The sequence below is a fragment of the Watersipora subatra genome, chromosome 2 (genome assembly GCF_963576615.1).
Source record: "Watersipora subatra chromosome 2, tzWatSuba1.1, whole genome shotgun sequence".
In the NCBI taxonomy this organism is placed as follows: domain Eukaryota; kingdom Metazoa; phylum Bryozoa; class Gymnolaemata; order Cheilostomatida; family Watersiporidae; genus Watersipora; species Watersipora subatra.
The window spans coordinates 34,437,480-34,455,185 of NC_088709.1; the positions used below are offsets into that span (position 1 = coordinate 34,437,480).

The window sequence follows — 17,706 nt, forward strand, 5'->3', positions numbered from 1 at the left end:
TATGAACCCAGGTCCATCTGTTGAATTTTTATTTTCTCTTACACTTGTAGAACAGTTACTCATGCTCATTGCTGAACTCATCTAACTTTTCTATATTTGTTGAAATTGTTATTTGCACCTTTTTGAAGTCGTGCTCCCTCAAATTTATTTTATGTCATCTCGAACAACTTTCATTTACACTATACTCTGCCAATTCCTGCTGACAACTACTTTATCAACAACCAGCACTGCCATTTCTTTTTCCCGTTATCACTTATTCCATTATCAGGTCTTGAGCTGTATGACAGGGAAATTTCTAGTATATAACATAATTCCTCCCTTATCAAAATGGTAAAGCAATGAGGAAAACGATAGACACGTTTTAAAAACAACTTCATACCTCTTCATTCGCCAATGCCCTTAACTGAGCTCTTATTTCCTCCATAGATGACATATTTTTATGAGGCTTGTCATGTATTGGAACCTCAGAAATAAAACCTTTCAGATGTCGCTAAAAATGTACGGATATAAACAAAAAAGAGCAAACCCAAAAATTGTTCCGCGAGCCAACCAGCCAACGAACGATTCCTTGACATGGCAAGGTTGACTACTTTGACTTATTGACATAAAGTTATTATGACAACTTTTAGTAGAACGTAGGCTAAAGACATTTTATTATTCTGCAGATAGCTTTTGTGCTGTCACAGGAAACCCTTTATCAATACCTTTATAAACCTGCTGTAATCCCTTCGCCGTCCTTTATCGACAACGCAGCGCAATCCTAGTTCTACTATCTAGTTATTAAGACATCAGGTAAGACGCTTGGCAGTAATCAAGTTATGCCGGTCGTTTAAATAGAATACTTATGTAAATAGCATTTTCGTTAGGAAAGTTAATTATTAATGACTATTAAATAAAGCCGTCGATTTAGTGGTAGCTTGTGTTAATCATGTTGTAACATATGACTATTGATTAACACAATAAATATTGCTCATAGGCTACATAATACGCATCCCAAAGATATCAACTTGGAAATTAATATCGTTAGTCTACTATGATTTTTCTATCAAAATGAAAGATCCGTTACTTATGAGATTACCACCAGCTACATTATTTGTAAGCGTTTATTTCAACGTGATGATGAATAATGCACTTCCAACAGATGGATTGTTCGACGACAAATGTTAACATTAAATCAACCTATGCTAAAGCCATTCATGATTGAAGATAATTTTTTCGATTAATTTCCAATTATGATAACAATAACCTATTTCGTTGTAGATATCCAATTGGGTGGTGGGTTGCTGACATGGCAGGTGAGCGTTCAGTTTTGTATTTGTATATTCGAGTGACGTAATGATAAAAGTAGTTGCCGTGAGCGTTAGGCCTTGGCTGTTAGTCAATATAGCTCTGATGTTGATCGTTTTACAGGCCAGCCAGTGACTGATGAATGTATAAAACGTTTTCTACAGTTTCTTGGAAGTCATTGGGCATGAGCAAGGTAGGTTTTAACATTGCTTTTTGTGCGTTAAAATGATGGGTATATGATGAGTTAGCATAGTTCAATTGACTGTTGATGAAACAACATACCACCTTTCGGCTGAGCCCAGAAATGTCATTCTTTCTGTCATTCGTACATTTTTCATTAATCGTATGTCATTTATGGAAACCATTGATTTTGTAGAGGGTGGTGAAAAGCAAAAATAAGAGTCGTAAGGTGAGTTTGCTAGCCATGTTTGTTTTTCTTGCTAACATGATCAGACATACGCCTTGTGTTTTGTCAGGTCTCCGAGTTGAGTAATAATATTTATCAACTTGCTGTGATGACACCGTTTGGGCCAATGACTTATGTTGATTAGTTTTACCATGAGGTTTCTGAGTTGCCAATTATGTAATTGCAAAAGACAATTGCAATATATTTTGTGTTTGTCATTATGATTGTTATTGTAGGGATGAGAATGCGTGACTGTAGGGCCAGACCTTTTTGTCAACGGTATGTTCGTAGTGTAGTCATCTCATGTGTAGACAGTGCTGCCAATTGCTATGAATTAATTTGTTTTCGGTATTGTTCAGATTTAGAATTTCAATGTAACAAAATGTATCGAAAATTTGTTTTTGCGTTGATACTTTTGTGGTGTTGGCATTATTTCAGTTGTAGAGTAATTGACTTGGCTGTTCAACAGACAATTGCTGGTAAACCCAGTGATCTTGTGATCCATCAAAAAGCACCCTCTTAATAATAACAACCGAGTATGATTGTCATTCTGATTAAAAAGTAGATTGTGTACTCTATCATCATTTGTGTGGCAGCTAATTGCTGAAATAGTGGTAACAATGGTTAATAGTGAAAACTAACCAGTCTGATGTACTCTCAACCTTTTTTGTGACAATTACTCATCTGCGCAATCTGTTCATTTTTCTGGATTAATACAATCATAAAAAAGGTGGTAAAATGATAAGGGTGTCATTATTGGTTAGATTCTTCTATTAAATGCAGCAAGGTGTGTTGCTAGCGATTATTGTGGCTTTTTGTGACATTCCAGTTGGGGTGTTGAAATTTGTTCCATGTTTTGTAGAGAGTTGGGTATCTGCTAAACTGCCCTCATACGCATCTTCCAGATTTGCGCAACGCAACTGGCTAAGGTATGTGTGTTCCTCATAGTTTATTTTTGGTAAAGGACATATCGAAGACAGGTTGCAGTGCATCACATTGAACTTGTTCAAATAATGTCCAAGAGCACATTGCATTTTCGGTCGCGTTTTCATATTCATTTTTGATCATGCATACCAAAATGTAAAACATTTTTTGTTGTAGGTCTCAAAACTGTATACTTCGGATGTGTCCATCAGATCAGCCGCTTCACACCACAGTGCAAACCTGCGTGTACTTCAGATGCGCGTGTCAGACATCTCTTCCTCACACTGACATCTTTAGTTGGTATAGTTTTTGCATCGCAATGGTTTTCAGGATTTCTTTGTTTTGTCTGGAATGCTCAAAGAGCACATGTATTATGGAGATTCATGTTTTGAATTGTTATTCTTTTATAGGCTCATGTTCTTAGTAAGTTTTTTCAACTAGATAAAAAACATTTTACGATTATCCTGAGTGTGTTTTTATAAGTCCCGTCTTCATTAGCAATTTTCTGTGTTTCCAAGAATAATATGTTACAGTTGTGTTATCGTGCCATCGGGGGCTGCAGTATGTGAATTCAATAAAATACAAGCTCTTGTTAAATTTTATTTTTAGCATAATGATCTAGGGAGATGTATGCAGTAAAAAAATTAGTTTGCAAAATGTTTGACCTCCCCTGATTCCAGCTGTTGTGGGCCAGTAGGTAATATTGGTTATTGGATAGACAATCTGCAAGGAGTGCTGTGGATACATCAGTGGCGGTTGTAATTAAGAAATGACACACTATTTGTCAATTATTCATGTACATGTATTTAGAAGTAGTTACAGTATCATGGGAATATTGCAATACATATACCGATTGCAAGATTAGGATGTTTCACTCATGATAGATATTAAGACATTTTCACTCATAATATCAACTGCTGTTTGCATTATTAGGCAGGTTCTGAAGTAAATGTAGCCGCATCTGCATATAGTGACAAAAATCTAAAGATTTATTTTTATAATCATTGATAAAATTGGCTTATTCAGCAAGGTTTTTAAATGTATGAATTCCAGCAACTATATGAAAGTAGATTGGTTGCCTGCAGTCGTAGTAGCATCTTAATATTATATTAGCCAGCCCCTTTTTGCCTATGACATCTTTACGGTACTTTGTCCTGCTAGTAGCCAATTCTGCGGATACCACACAAAACCAGGACAGTATGATCAGCTCTATCAGTCTTCTCTTTGTTATTGAATTATCTTTGGCAATCAGCTCACCAATTTTACACCATAAATCCTCAGTCCGAATTAAGATCTGGAGACTGGGCGAGCCGCTTGGGTAATCTTACATGTTTGATTACTTGTCCTTGACTTTCCATCCATTACTTTACTTCCTTAGCATTATGGCAAAGCGCATTGTTCTACTAATTACTAATACAACCCTGGCTCCTGAAACAGTTCTCTTGCAAATAGAAGCATTACCTTTTTCAAAACGTCACAATATTTGCCAGCGCCACAAAGTCTGCCCGAGCCACAAGGTACCCCCAAACCATAACGGATGTTGGGCAGCATTCATTCCGGGGTGCTTCTTGTCCATGCCCATGATGATCACCGAAAAATGGCCTTTTTCTTGTTTTGAAGCCTCTCAAGCTGTTGTCACACACGACTCTTCCGACTCTAGATGGTGCAAGTTGTGTTCCAGTAGATTTTCTAAGCTCTGTTCATTCGACCGAGAGCTGGTAAGATAGCAGTCAGTCAACGAGAGTCCGTCTAACCTGTGAGTGACAGGCTCTGGTAGCCTGAGTTTTAGGACCTTAACAGCAACTTTCCTTGTCTCTGCAAGTGAATGTTAATTGCTCGCTTCTTCTTCGACTAATGTCAGGCATTTTGAAACTTAACCCACGCTGCAAATTGCTACTCAGAATTTCACAGCACTTTACGTGGTTTTGACATGTTTCTGTGTGTTGCAAAATGCACAAAATAACGCAATTATGAATGCCTTAACATACAAGGATGCCAGGCCCAGTGTTTGAAATGGCCATATATAGAATGCTTTCTCCTCGTATATGTTTTTGCCAAACGAGGAGCATTAAAAGGCTATTAGACATTGAACTCTGGCAACATGCCAATTGATCCAAAACTTATGACAGCCATTCTCATTCCAAAAAAGTAAATGAATGGAGGACAAACATACTATTATTAAATGTATTATACACTATGACCTAGTTTGATTTTTGACTGTGATTGGCCCAACACCACAAAATACTAACCAATGTTAGAAATGTTGGCCAATAAGTCACCCGAAGTGTAACACAACAATCGTGCAGAACATGGTTTTGCGCTAGAACGATTTTAGGCCAATAGTCAGCATTAATATTTAATTACTTTTTGAATTACATTAATTTTAATTTCAAAATTGAAGGAGGAAAAGAAGCCACTAGATTAGCGGCCAAAATTTGGTAACTTAGTATAAATAGTTTAGATTAGTACTATTGGTTTTAGAAAGACTGGTAGTTTATAGCAGCAAGTCATAACAGATGTTCTCAACATGCATTGTTGTTGTGATATTGTTCCTGTAAAACATTGTTGTTGTGATGTTGTTCCTGTAAAACGTTGTTGTGATATTGTTCCTTTGAAACATTGTTGCTGTGATATTCCTCCTGTAAAACATCGTTGTTGTGATATTCTTCCTGTAAAACATTGTTGTTGAGGTATTGTTCCTGTAAAACATTGTTGTTGTGATGTTGTTCCTGTGAAGCATTGTTGTGATATTGTTTCTATGAAACATTGTTGTGAGTGATATTGTTCCTGCGAAGTATTGTTATGCAGTTAACATATGCAGTTAACTTATTAATTTACGGTGAGCCAAAACACTTACAATACTTGTTTATAATTGTTGCCATCTTTCTCCTCATCACTCTGTGCAAATCCTTTTATCCCGCGCTCAGTGTTGGGTTCCTTATGTATCGAGCTAGAGGAAGTAAGTTGCATGATCATACTTTCCAATATTCTCAAAAAACATTGCTTTTTCATGTCCTACTCTACTTTGTAGAACATTGAGATAGCAGTCGATTGGGAGAGAATGATAACACTCAGAAGATAGGGTGATATGGCGATACATACGTTATTGAACAAATACTAGTACAAATACTACTATTTCAAGATGTATCACTGGCATGGTAGTGCTTATATGTGATAAATAAGAAAATGGAACAAATAAATCTGTACTGGATATTTGTATTTTCTTGCAGAATAAATCCTAAACATGTAATATATGTATTGATTCAATTGATGAAATAGGAGAACTTCAGCAAGTAAAAGCACTACAAGGATGTGTGTTTAGCATATGAACTCTTGTGTGTACAAAAGTAGCCCGATTCCGCCAAATTATACAAAAGTGAGTCATTTTCCATATGTCTAAATGATATTCAATTTGAAATAATTTTTTAATCTTTGCTTGTTATATTATATAGCAAACCTAAAGAGAAGGAGCAGTTATAGTAGCTATGCAAGGGGATTGAGAAATGGGCTTTCACTTCATTTTAAAGATATTTATTACAGCAATACAAAGAGGCTGAAGCTATGGCCACTTTTGCATAATGTTATTAAATGTGTTTAATTGCTTTGTGGTATGTAATAGCTTTTTTGTTAGTTAAGAGTTGGCTTGGTTATATGTAATATCTGCTCTTGCTAAAACAATATTGTATAATAAATCATTTCTTTAGTATCAAAGGGAAATAACAGGTTGTAAGCAGAAAAATTAGATTTTTATGAGAACTTTCTTTTGATCATTTATAATGGATGATACTATTGTAAATCATATAGCTTGGATTTGTAATCTATCCTGTATAGGCATATGTACTCAAGGGTGATCTCAACCAGCTGTGAGAGAGGCTCCATGTTAAAGTGGAACATAATGATAGGCAATGGGAGATAAACAAACAACTCCAAAGTTATGCCATGGTATATTGACCAACAATTGATCACTTTTTGCGATAGGCTGCTCATAACATATAGAAATACTCAGTTATTGACATATGTCTGTATGTATAAAATTAACAACTTCAGAAATACATACGCCTGTTTTTTGCTTTATAGTTCTATAAAAATGTAGTTTTAACTTCAATAGCAGATTTTGCTTTGTTGTAAATAAATGGCTGTTAAATCACCAAAGGTTCTCATTAATCGACTAGATTAAATTTACATATTTGTAAGGATTTGATATTTGGATGATAATAGGATTTAATATAAAAATAATGTATTTACATATAAAATACATCAACGCTTGTGCATAACATACATTCAGCATGCTATTCGTTGTTTTCTGCATCACAGAATTAAAGTAAGGGTAATATCCTAGATCGTAAACATAGTCTCTCAGCTTGTAGACGTAATCTCTTGTAGGCAAACTCAATTGTAGGCGCAATCTCCTGTAGGCAAAATCACTTGTAGGCGCAATCTTCTGTAGGTAAAGTCACTTGTAGGCGCAAGTTCCTGTAGGCAAAATCAATTGTAGGCGTAATCTCTGGCTCACCTGCCATTGTAGGCAACCACAAGAGGGAGTTGTCATTACTGTATTCTTTATGGACTATCCAACAACATCTTTGGCTAATAGTTTCTTTGGACTCTTTATGGCTTAATAAAAGCGCTGATGCCAACAACTAGAGACATGTCATCTTTCTAGGCTCTAAAACCACCATCTCCACTAACTATTCTTTGACAGCTTACAAATAACCATCAAGTTAATATATGCGGCCATTATTATTACTTGGCCATTTTACTACATTGTGACTGGTAATACAGCTAGTGCGACTATAAAGTTTGTTCAGTTAATAACCAGTTGGCAAAAATCTGTATTGTCCGAAATGGCAACAGTTTAGGACACAAAATACACATGGAAATTTGACAAATTCCTTCAAAGTTTACATTTATAAGTGTCCTGTACACATTATTAAAAAGTGGATGGAAAATGAATGTTGTTAAGACCTCAGCAGTTGAAGGAGCAGAACGATTGAGCAATAAGCCGCCATCTGTCCTGCTCTAAAGTGACTGCACAATTACTGACTGCTTCAGATAAGAATGCCAGTAAAGAGACTGGGACAAAGTGAAAAGATATGTGAAGTGTTACCTTCTGTTATCACTATAGCATGTGGTTTACTTCCTGTTATCACTATAGCAAGTGGTCTACTTCCTGTTATCACTATAGCATGCGGTCTACCTCCTGCTCTCACTATAGCATGTGGTTTACTTCCTGTTATCACTATAGCAAGTGGTCTACTTCCTGTTATCACTATAGCATGCGGTCTACCTCCTGCTCTCACTATAGCTTGTGGTCTACCTCCTGTTATCACTATAGCAAGTGGTCTACTTCCTGTTATCACTATAGCATGCGGTCTACCTCCTGCTCTCACTATAGCATGTGGTCTACCTCCTGTTATCACTGTAGCATTTGCTCTACTACCTGTTACTACTATAGCATGGGGTCTACCTCCTGTTACCACTATAGCATGTGGTCTACCTCCTGTTATCAATATAGCATATGGTCTACCTCCTGTTATGACTATAGCATTTGGTCTACTTCCTGTTATTGCTAAAGCATGTGGTCTACTTCCTGTTAGCACTATAGCATTTGGTCTACCTCCTGTTATCACTGTAGCATTTGCTCTACTACCTGTTACTACTATAGCATGGGGTCTACCTCCTGTTACCACTATAGCATGTGGTCTACCTCCTGTTATCAATATAGCATTTGGTCTACCTCCTGTTATCACTGTAGCATTTGCTCTACTACCTGTTACTACTATAGCATGGGGTCTACCTCCTGTTACCACTATAGCATGTGGTCTACCTCCTGTTATCAATATAGCATTTGGTCTACCTCCTGTTATGACTATAGCATGTGGTCTACCTCCTGTTATCACTATAGCATGTGGTCTACCTCCTGTTATCACTATAACATTTGGTCTACTTTCTGTTATTACTATAGCATGGGGTCTACCTCCTGTTATTACTATAGCATGTGGTCTACCTCCTGTTATCACTGTAGCATTTGCTCTACTACCTGTTATTACTATAGCATGGGGTCTACCTTCTGTTACCACTATAGCATGTGGTCTACCTCCTGTTATCACTGTAGCATTTGCTCTACTACCTGTTACTACTATAGCATGGGGTCTACCTCCTGTTATCAATATAGCATATGGTCTACCTCCTGTTATGACTATAGCATTTGGTCTACTTCCTGTTATTGCTAAAGCATGTGGTCTACTTCCTGTTAGCACTATAGCATTTGGTCTACCATCTGTTATCCCTATAGTGTGTGATCTACATCCTGCTATCACTATAGCATGTGGTCTACCTCCTGTTATCACTATAGCATGTGGTCTACCTCCTGTTATTACTATAGTGTGTGATCTACATCCTGCTATCACTATAGCATGTGGTCTACCTACTGTTACTACTATAGTAAATCTCCAAGATCAGATGAAGAAGGTTATTTAGTCATTGGAAAGGAAGCTCCATTGGGCCTGTGACAAGTTCTCAAATGATCTCTTAGACTGCAGGATTTGGAGGTTCAAACAGATCATAAGCCATTAGTGCCTCTTTTCTGGGACAACACCATTATACAAAATACCTCTGAAGATACAATGATCCATGTTTAGATGGATATTATCAGGGTTGGCTCGGTTTAAAACCAGGGTTTCAACCAGCCAAAAAAAGGTTTTTATGGTTTTGCATTCATTTTTGTAAAAAACTGTAATTTCAACCTTCCTGTTAACAAGCCAGCCTATGGTAATTTTAGCAACTCCGAACATGTTGAAGGCCTCATGATAACATCGATTTCGACTCGCTGGTAGAGAGATGGTATTGTGGGGCAGTTGCCATGCGCGGTTTCATCATTGACACATCATTAAGAAACCCACAGATTTGGACCCTTGGGCTGGTGCTGTAGATCATGGATAGCTATGTAGAAGTAATGGTTTCGGTTAGACTTTTTGTTTGGACTTTTTGTTTAGACCTCTAGGTTAGACTTTTTGTTTACATACATGATGCAAGATTTACGTTATGGCATATGTATAAAGATGTATAAGCTACATCAATGATCATGATTAAGTTTCAAATCTACTTGTGTCAACAGGTATTATTTATATTTCGTAACGCCTCAATTGTACATGTACGATGAGGGAGGTGCTTTTTCTGTTTTCATTTTAGCCAATTGGCACTACAAACAATCAGGTTGGTATGCTTAATACGTTTTTCAAGTATATATGTGTACATGTTCAAAAATATTCGAATACTGTTTACATATATTTTAACTTATTTTGAGCTTTTTATGAGTAAGGTAGTGAATGAGGCCTTTTTCTTGATATCAAAGTCAATGTGGATATAACAAAGATCTTGTGTTAGTTACGCTGGCCAAGCATGCATAATCTATTTAAAAGCAATTGATTTTGCATATTGTGTAAACAGAAAATGAGACAAGGTTAAGTCAAAGATACTCTACAATAAGATTTGGTTGTTGATAAAGATATATATATATATATATATATATATATATTATCGGTCCCTCGAGCTCATTCAAACTATTGTTCAGCTCATGGGCCGCAATGTCTCATCTGTAACTTTAGAGGAGCACAATTCTGACTATTCGTTTTATTGTCAATCTGGCAGGGCAATCCATCTTTATCGTGTCCTTAATCAGAATTTGCCGTTTTCTCACTGATGCGATGATCAGAATTGATTTCTTTCTACAACACCATTAAACAAATATTCCATATGATGCAACAAAGCATGAATTTACTGCGTGACGCAGATACAAATATTATGCTGAAACAACAAAAAGTAGCAATTCATTACCTATATTAACAAAATACATACTAAAATTTTCGCAAAAAAGGGAGATTAGTCTAATACACATGACAAATTAGCATTGCTATTGACATCTATAGTGAGTGTAGTACGTCATCGCCTTATACATGAAGTTACAGTTATGTTTCTCACTTGCACTTTGCCTTTGTATTGCTGTTTCTTCTATTGATATCTCGGCCATGCTTGCATAACATTATCTTCAAACCAACAATCGTACTTGAAATCTTTCTGATGAAACGCCCGGACTTCTTTGCAAGACTTTCTGCAATAAAAAGATTAATTACTAAACAAAAAAAATTAGAGCACCACAACCAGAAGCAGAGTTTATATAGGTATACCGCAAAACGTCTAATTGAAAGCATGGCGTTCTATTTTTCAACCTTTTTTGTATAGTGGGGGTCAATTGGAAGTGGCGTTCAAATACAGGCTGGCGGTCTATTTTTCAAATGGCTCGCCAGAATTTTCGGAATATAAATTTAGACCTACTACGGGCCAGGCGAATTTCGCCTATATTTTGCTCTCTTTTTCCGGTCACGCAACATTAAATTTTTTGGATGCAACAAATCTGCTAACTTACCTCTAACTTGTCAAAGATCTCTTAATAAATATGCATTGGGAAGCCGATATATAACTCTACCAGTTCATATCTATTGCTTGCAATCAATCTGCGATAATTTAGCCAGTGTCCTGCTTTGCAATGTGTTGGCATTTTCAATTTTTTAAATTTGATTCTAAATTTGAAGACATATTTTCATTATATATTTATATTTAACATTGTTGAATAAAAGCTCATTGCCCTCTTTGATATGTTTCCTACAGTTTGCAGCCAAAACTAGCTTTTTATGTGCAATAGAAGTGGAGTTATGAGCACCAATCCATAGTAAGCCGTGTTAAGATAGCCGCAAGGATACTATTAAATAACATGATATAAATTCGCATAGTTATAAGTTATACAATAATAATCTATCAAATGATACAAATATACATTAATGAACAAGTGACATAAACAAGTCATACTTATACTAGAAATTTCCCTGTCATACAGCCCACGACCAAAGTGATATTGGAAAAAAGAAAGGGTACTGATGGTTGAGAAATGTAATATTAGCAGTCAAATGGCACTGCAGTGCAATAGGATAACTGCAATGGTAGCTGTAATGTACTGGGTGTGGGTGTTATTATATACAACAAACAGCAATAATGAAAGGAAAAGATTATATGTTTATATCTCTCCCCCCTGCTATAGGAGAAATGCAATATTGGCCAATATTAGAAGTAAAGTGCACTGATATTATTAGAATAACCAATATTATTAATATAGTAATACAGTAATAATAGGAAACCAATGCAAAATTTTGTTTACATTTCAAAACGTCATAGTTAACAATATCAAGAAGTTGTGATATTTATATAGATTTTTAGAAAATCTATTTAACAAAACTATTTAGAAAAAATAATAACAGTAACATATTGCCCATCATCGATGTTGTTAGTGTGACTATAACACTTCAATAGTCATCCAAACTTATAATCAAATATTGCAATAATCTCATAAGAATCATTAAAAAAAATATCACCGTCATTTCCTTTACTTTCACTGCTTTGTACATCAGTTAGAATACCAAAGTACTCAAGTGTCCAAAATGTCAGTTACTTTGAAATTGGCAAAAAAGAAATGATTATATTTCAGTACTTCTACCCTAATTACAAAAGCCTTCGGCAATTCCACAATGCTATAGACTGGTGAAATGTGCACGTTATTTTTTCGTGAAATGCGCACGACTTAATGGTTCTATTCTCTGTCGCTGGGCATTTCATTTTCCGGTCTTAATTTTGATAAAAATAAGGCTTGGCAAGTTTTAATAACGATTTTCAGCCAAATTAATTTGTCTATTTGTGTATAATCCGATCAGATGGGTAAGTTTTAAGATATTGTCGACAATTTACAAAGACTTGGTAACATAGTTAAATAGGTTTTTATCTTAAAAGACTCCATTGAGAAATGGTTAAATTTGTTGATGAGACTTCGGTACAAGACATTGGTTGGTGTTTATAGCATTTCCCCAGAGCTCTACCGCAGAAATGTTCAATGGTATAGACTCGAAATTTGTGATGTCATAATTTTCATATTCGGTGTTGTGCGCTCTTACCGCTTATTTTCTTGCTTACTGCTTATATTTATTAACTACGATAATGACGCTAGTGGCAGACGAAGGTAGGACAACTCCAGAGAACCAACGAAGATGACAAAGGCATCAGTGTCATTAGGTCTTCTTGTACAGATTATTTCTATGATAAATAACTCAGATTGCAAGCACCATACTATGTTTTCCCGATGATATCATGCACTAACCCTCTCTTTTTATTGTGATGTTGCGGCTGAGACTAATTAATTTCAAGCAATGCTTGATCTCGCAAAAGTGCGATTGACATATAGTCCTAGGGCCACGCAACTGCAGGTCACAATTTAATCGATGTGATTTCATTACCTTTATCAACGACAGTATATTTATTGAAGCATAATTAATTAACCCAGAACATGTGTTTGTATTGGTCGGGCGTTAGCACGATCAACGGGTATTGTTGATTATCTAGAATCCTAGTTTATTATTAGCGCTCTCTGGGTTTAACTGCACCGATTGTCACAGAAAAGTGCTGCCTTAATGGCAGCGAAAGGGACTGACTACCTAAGGCTAAATAATAATTGTGACATCACATTGTGGGAACCGCAACCAAGTGTTTTTTTACTGCAGGACGTATCTTTGACGCCCGGTTTTGCATAGTTCTATTATTCTTTGTGTACTGAATTTAGGCTCATTCGAAAGCCAGGACTCTGATCTATCGAACTATATAATAAAAAAATTATGTAATTTATGCTTAAGTAAAACTTGCCATTTTTGATATCTTTAGAATTTATGCATTTGCCATGTCTCATTCAACTGATAATATAGTTGTTACTTTCTCATTTGTTAACAATTGGTATTATTATTTCTAATTTCATTGTTGTGTTTTGTTGCACTTAACTAGGTCATGACAAAGTTAGATTAGATTAGGAAGTGACTCATAGCCAACCATCGCTACTAGTACTAGAGCATAGCCTAAGACTAAGTTCACTACTGTGCTTTAAATTAATTAAGCTTACTAAACACATACTTTAAAGGTTGACTTGCAACTAAATTCACATTACAGTTATTTGGTATCAAAAGTATTTGGTACTTTAAAGAAGTTTGAGTATGTATTTTAGTAAACTTCTAACTAAGATTTTATTATTTATCCATTCGCAAAATAGTTTTACCACAACGGATAACGCTGAACTCGCCATGGCGAGCAACGTATCTCTTATCGTATCGTATCTGAACGTATCTCAACGCATATCTCTTAATAACATATATAATCAGTACGCAAATTGCCAAATTTTAATTTCGAGATCAATTATTGTTGATATCATGTGATGGAACAAATTAGCCATAACGAAAAAAAGACGAAGAAGCATCGTCTTGCATATACTTGGGCCCAAAATATTTCTTAATATATATATGGTATATGATAGTGCCATTGATCAATACGTCTTGTATAGCTCAGTGGTTGAGCGGGTGGATTTCAAACCTGCGGTTGTAATCATCGTAAGTCTAATTCCATGATAATGTGGAATTTTGATTGCTATTGGACAAACACGGATGTACAGATATACAGATGAACTTTAACAGATATATCTATACTTAGCATAATCTTTCAAGGGTTCAATGATTCATACACTATTAGTACCTAAACTGAAAAACCTAGTGTAATATCACTAAATAAAAACAGAAGGTGTGATCAATCATGCTTGCTATACATGCAATACAATCTGTAGCTGAATACTTAATGTTAGCTTAGGTAGGCCTGATTAAACATTATATATAGTACCCTACAGGATGAAAATATTCGATGGTTATAAAAGTTCGCGATTTCGTGAACAGTCAATTCTGCGAATTATTAAATTCCGCGAATAATTAGTTCTATTTTTAATCACAAGGGAGAATAATTACTGCCTCAAATTAAAAACTAGCCGCTAGGCATAAATACTAAATGTAGTTGAGTTCCAAAACCTTTTTAAATTCATTGCCGGGGCTTTGAGCTAACCCCATTGCCAATGCATCACATTTTTTTTACAAAATTATTCAAGGTTTTCCTAAGTTATTCGGCATGGCTTCCTCATCGCAAAAATCTCTCCAACAGTCTTTTACATTGAAATCAACTCCATCAATCTCTAATACCGAAGTTGAGGATGATAATGATTTTGATCTGGACATTATGGTATGTATTTGATTTGCAGTGCAGATACGTTTTTCCCATAGATATATATACCTAGATTGGCCAATAGGGAAAAAGCCTGTCAGACCTAAATAGCACGACGCAACGTCACTGTATTGTACCTCACGCTTGACTGCACTGCTGTTTACAATGAATCTAATGGGAAGAAGGTAACAAAATTACATTTATTTTCACATAAAAACCTTCTTGTATACATAATCCAGTAAACTAAAGCAATTCTGTGATAATATCTGATAACCACCATAGATTAAAACTATAAAAGCTATGAATTGTTGCACACAAATCATGAGCCATCATGGCTTTATTTGCAACCCTCTCTTATCCCCATTCTCTCTTTTTCCCTTCTCCAAAGAATAAGTTAGAAGGGGAAAAGAGAGAAGGGGAATGGAGAGGGGAAATAGCCCACCCACTCAAAGAGCCAGACCTTGGCTAGGTAAATAGACTAATATGCTGAACTAAACATGACTAAATATGATGAGTATGCAAGTATGTCTGAAGTCAAAAATGAGACAGAATGATTATTTTACAGCTGGCTAGGTCACCAAAGCTGAAGTGTAATGATTGTATCACTAGCATCGTGGATGTTACCAACGTTGATGTAAACCAAGCAACGAATTCCCTAATTACAGTTAAGAATCAGAGTGGCTTGACTTTGTCTTCGCCTGTGGTGATTGAGGTTTGCAACCACAGCGAGAAAGCGACAAGAGTGTTGCTTAGTAGTGCTGGATTGATGAAAAACTTTGCCAGGCTAGCACTAATTGCAACCACTAAGAAGCGAGTCACGAAAGGACAATACCAAGTTATTTGAACAATATGTAAAAGCAAGTTAAAGGTTGACTTGCAACAAAATTCACATTGCAGTTATTTGGTGTCATAAGATTCACCATGCCTTACTCTGTTGTGTTGTAGGTGTGAAATATATGAGAAGGTGATTACAAGCTCTTAAAAGCTAAAAACTTATACAGTCATACTTCAACTTACGAGCTTAATGCGTTCCGAGACTGAGCTCGTATGTTAATATACTCGCATGTTGGTGCAATTTATTTATATATCGAACAATTAAATATATATTACTTGGTTTCCATACTCTAAAAATGCAAATAAAACACTCAAAACAAGATATTGTAACAGAAAGAAGATGTTGGTTATTGTCATAATTTACCACATGCTTTCAAAAAGCAACAATCAAAAAATAATACAAGGAAATGTGATTATTTAAAATGTAAAATTAAATACATACAATAGCAGCTAATGCTAGCATTTGCGAGAGAGGGAGATATAAGTTATCCTTCATTACAACAGTTGTCTTTGATAAATTTGAATTTTGTCAATGTCTTAAAAGACAAACTCTAATGTTGGTATGGTATTGGCCTTCAATCTAGCTTTTTTCCCAATACCAGGTGATACTTGGTAGCTGTCGCTAGTGAAGTGGTCTGAACAAAGTACAGAAGATTTACTTGGGGTCCACTGTTCTCGTCTCACTGCTTTAATCCAGGCATCCTTGCGATCAGCAGCAGTAGGAAAACTTAACAAGTAATAAAAGATACATACAATTAGTGGTGTTTTTTGCTCATTGGATTATTGACTTTTTGCCTTTGAGAAGTGTAGCATTAACCTTTTCAAATAATGGAAACTTTTAAGCCTGATTATAGCCAAAGATAACCATGCTCCAAGCCATGCTCATGTAGTATGTTCATGAATTCTCCCAACGATTAGCAGGGTGAATGTTTGTTATATTGTCCTACCTGTGGAAGCTTTTCTCTGGGCATTTTCTTGGATAATTGGAACATCCAAAAGCAACGCAGCAATTCTTACTAGTCCTCTCAGATGACTGTGAGCTTGATGAATAATGGTGAGATCGCTGCCAAAATAGCAATGAATATGAATTCCATTCTGACTTAGTGATTTATAGCAAGATGGTATCCAAATTAATGACTCAAGCATCACAAAGTAGCAGTATTACACAAGCAGCTCCTTGGGCAAAGTTAAGGAAACCTTCCAAGAGAGAGTCAATCAGTTAATGAATCAAACAAGTTGAAGTTGATAGTAACTTGACAAACAATGATGTCTGCTGATTTGATTGTCTTCAATAATTTTTTCAAAGTGTCAAATATGGGGAAAATATGTCCACTATTGGTATGAAAACTGTTCTAGTTTTTACTATAACGCCTTACAGCTGATATTTAGGAGTTCCAAGCCTATCTTTGATATTAAAAGTAGTAAAAAACTCACCTTAGTAGCAGCTGACTCACTCTTCTCAGCTTCAGCCATTGTGAACTAATGATGAATCTTGCGGTCAGTCAACCGTAAGTCATACAGTGACGTTGCGTCATGGCATTTAAGTCTGACAAGGCCACCAATGGGACTAGCTATTATTGGCCAATCTAGGTATATATATCTATGGTTTTTCCATAATTAACTGCGTTAGTTAACTCTTTTGTTTAAAAACTGACCGCTTTCATTAAATACTTCAGCTATTGTTTTTGTACTTCCTTAACACTTATTAATATTTTTTATTTTTTGTGTTTACTGCAGATTGAGAATGAAACATAACCTATTCCGATTACGAAAACTCGAGACAAGTAGTAATATTCATCAAGGCAGGAATATTGGCAGAGAAGCAACCAGTCAGCCTAGACCCCTTTATCAACAACAACTCCTTGATATCGCGGCAACAAACATGATCATATTATATATTTTATTTCATGTATAGATATATTATAACTTATTACAAACATGAGTGTACAAATAAAATATTTCAAATACAAATAAAATTTTACAAACAATCGATGAATGGAATAAATATAAAAAGTTCAGTCTATATGGTGGTTGTCTAGCAATAAAATTAAACTGGTACTCTTGATAAGTGAATGCTAGCGTGTAAAGGTGCTCTCTGACTAGTTATTTTGGTAATAGCAGCTCTATAT

At 35.6% G+C, this 17,706-nt stretch overlaps 1 protein-coding gene and 1 long non-coding RNA gene across 4 annotated transcripts in view; one reads left to right on the forward strand and one right to left on the reverse strand.

Annotated features, from left to right (window-relative positions):
• The window catches only part of LOC137388903 (conserved oligomeric Golgi complex subunit 4-like), a 47,665-nt gene extending 47,128 nt beyond the window's left edge, over window positions 1-537 (reverse strand). For both annotated transcript variants that reach the window (XM_068075388.1, XM_068075387.1), the window contains exon 1: window positions 380-537. In XM_068075388.1, the coding sequence (XP_067931489.1) occupies window positions 380-433 (54 nt within the window). In that variant the 5' untranslated portion in view covers window positions 434-537. The remainder of the gene's footprint in view (window positions 1-379) is intronic.
• A 154-nt stretch (window positions 538-691) lies between these two features.
• The window catches only part of LOC137386911 (uncharacterized), a 203,466-nt gene continuing 186,451 nt past the window's right edge, over window positions 692-17,706 (forward strand). The window contains exons 1-7 of one of the 2 annotated variants that reach the window (XR_010977849.1): window positions 692-792; window positions 1,261-1,295; window positions 1,411-1,480; window positions 1,666-1,696; window positions 1,930-1,972; window positions 2,556-2,622; window positions 2,795-3,085. This is a non-coding gene — a long non-coding RNA (uncharacterized lncRNA). The remainder of the gene's footprint in view (window positions 793-1,260; window positions 1,296-1,410; window positions 1,481-1,665; window positions 1,697-1,929; window positions 1,973-2,555; window positions 2,623-2,794; window positions 3,086-17,706) is intronic. The other variant, XR_010977850.1, reaches the window with a different exon arrangement.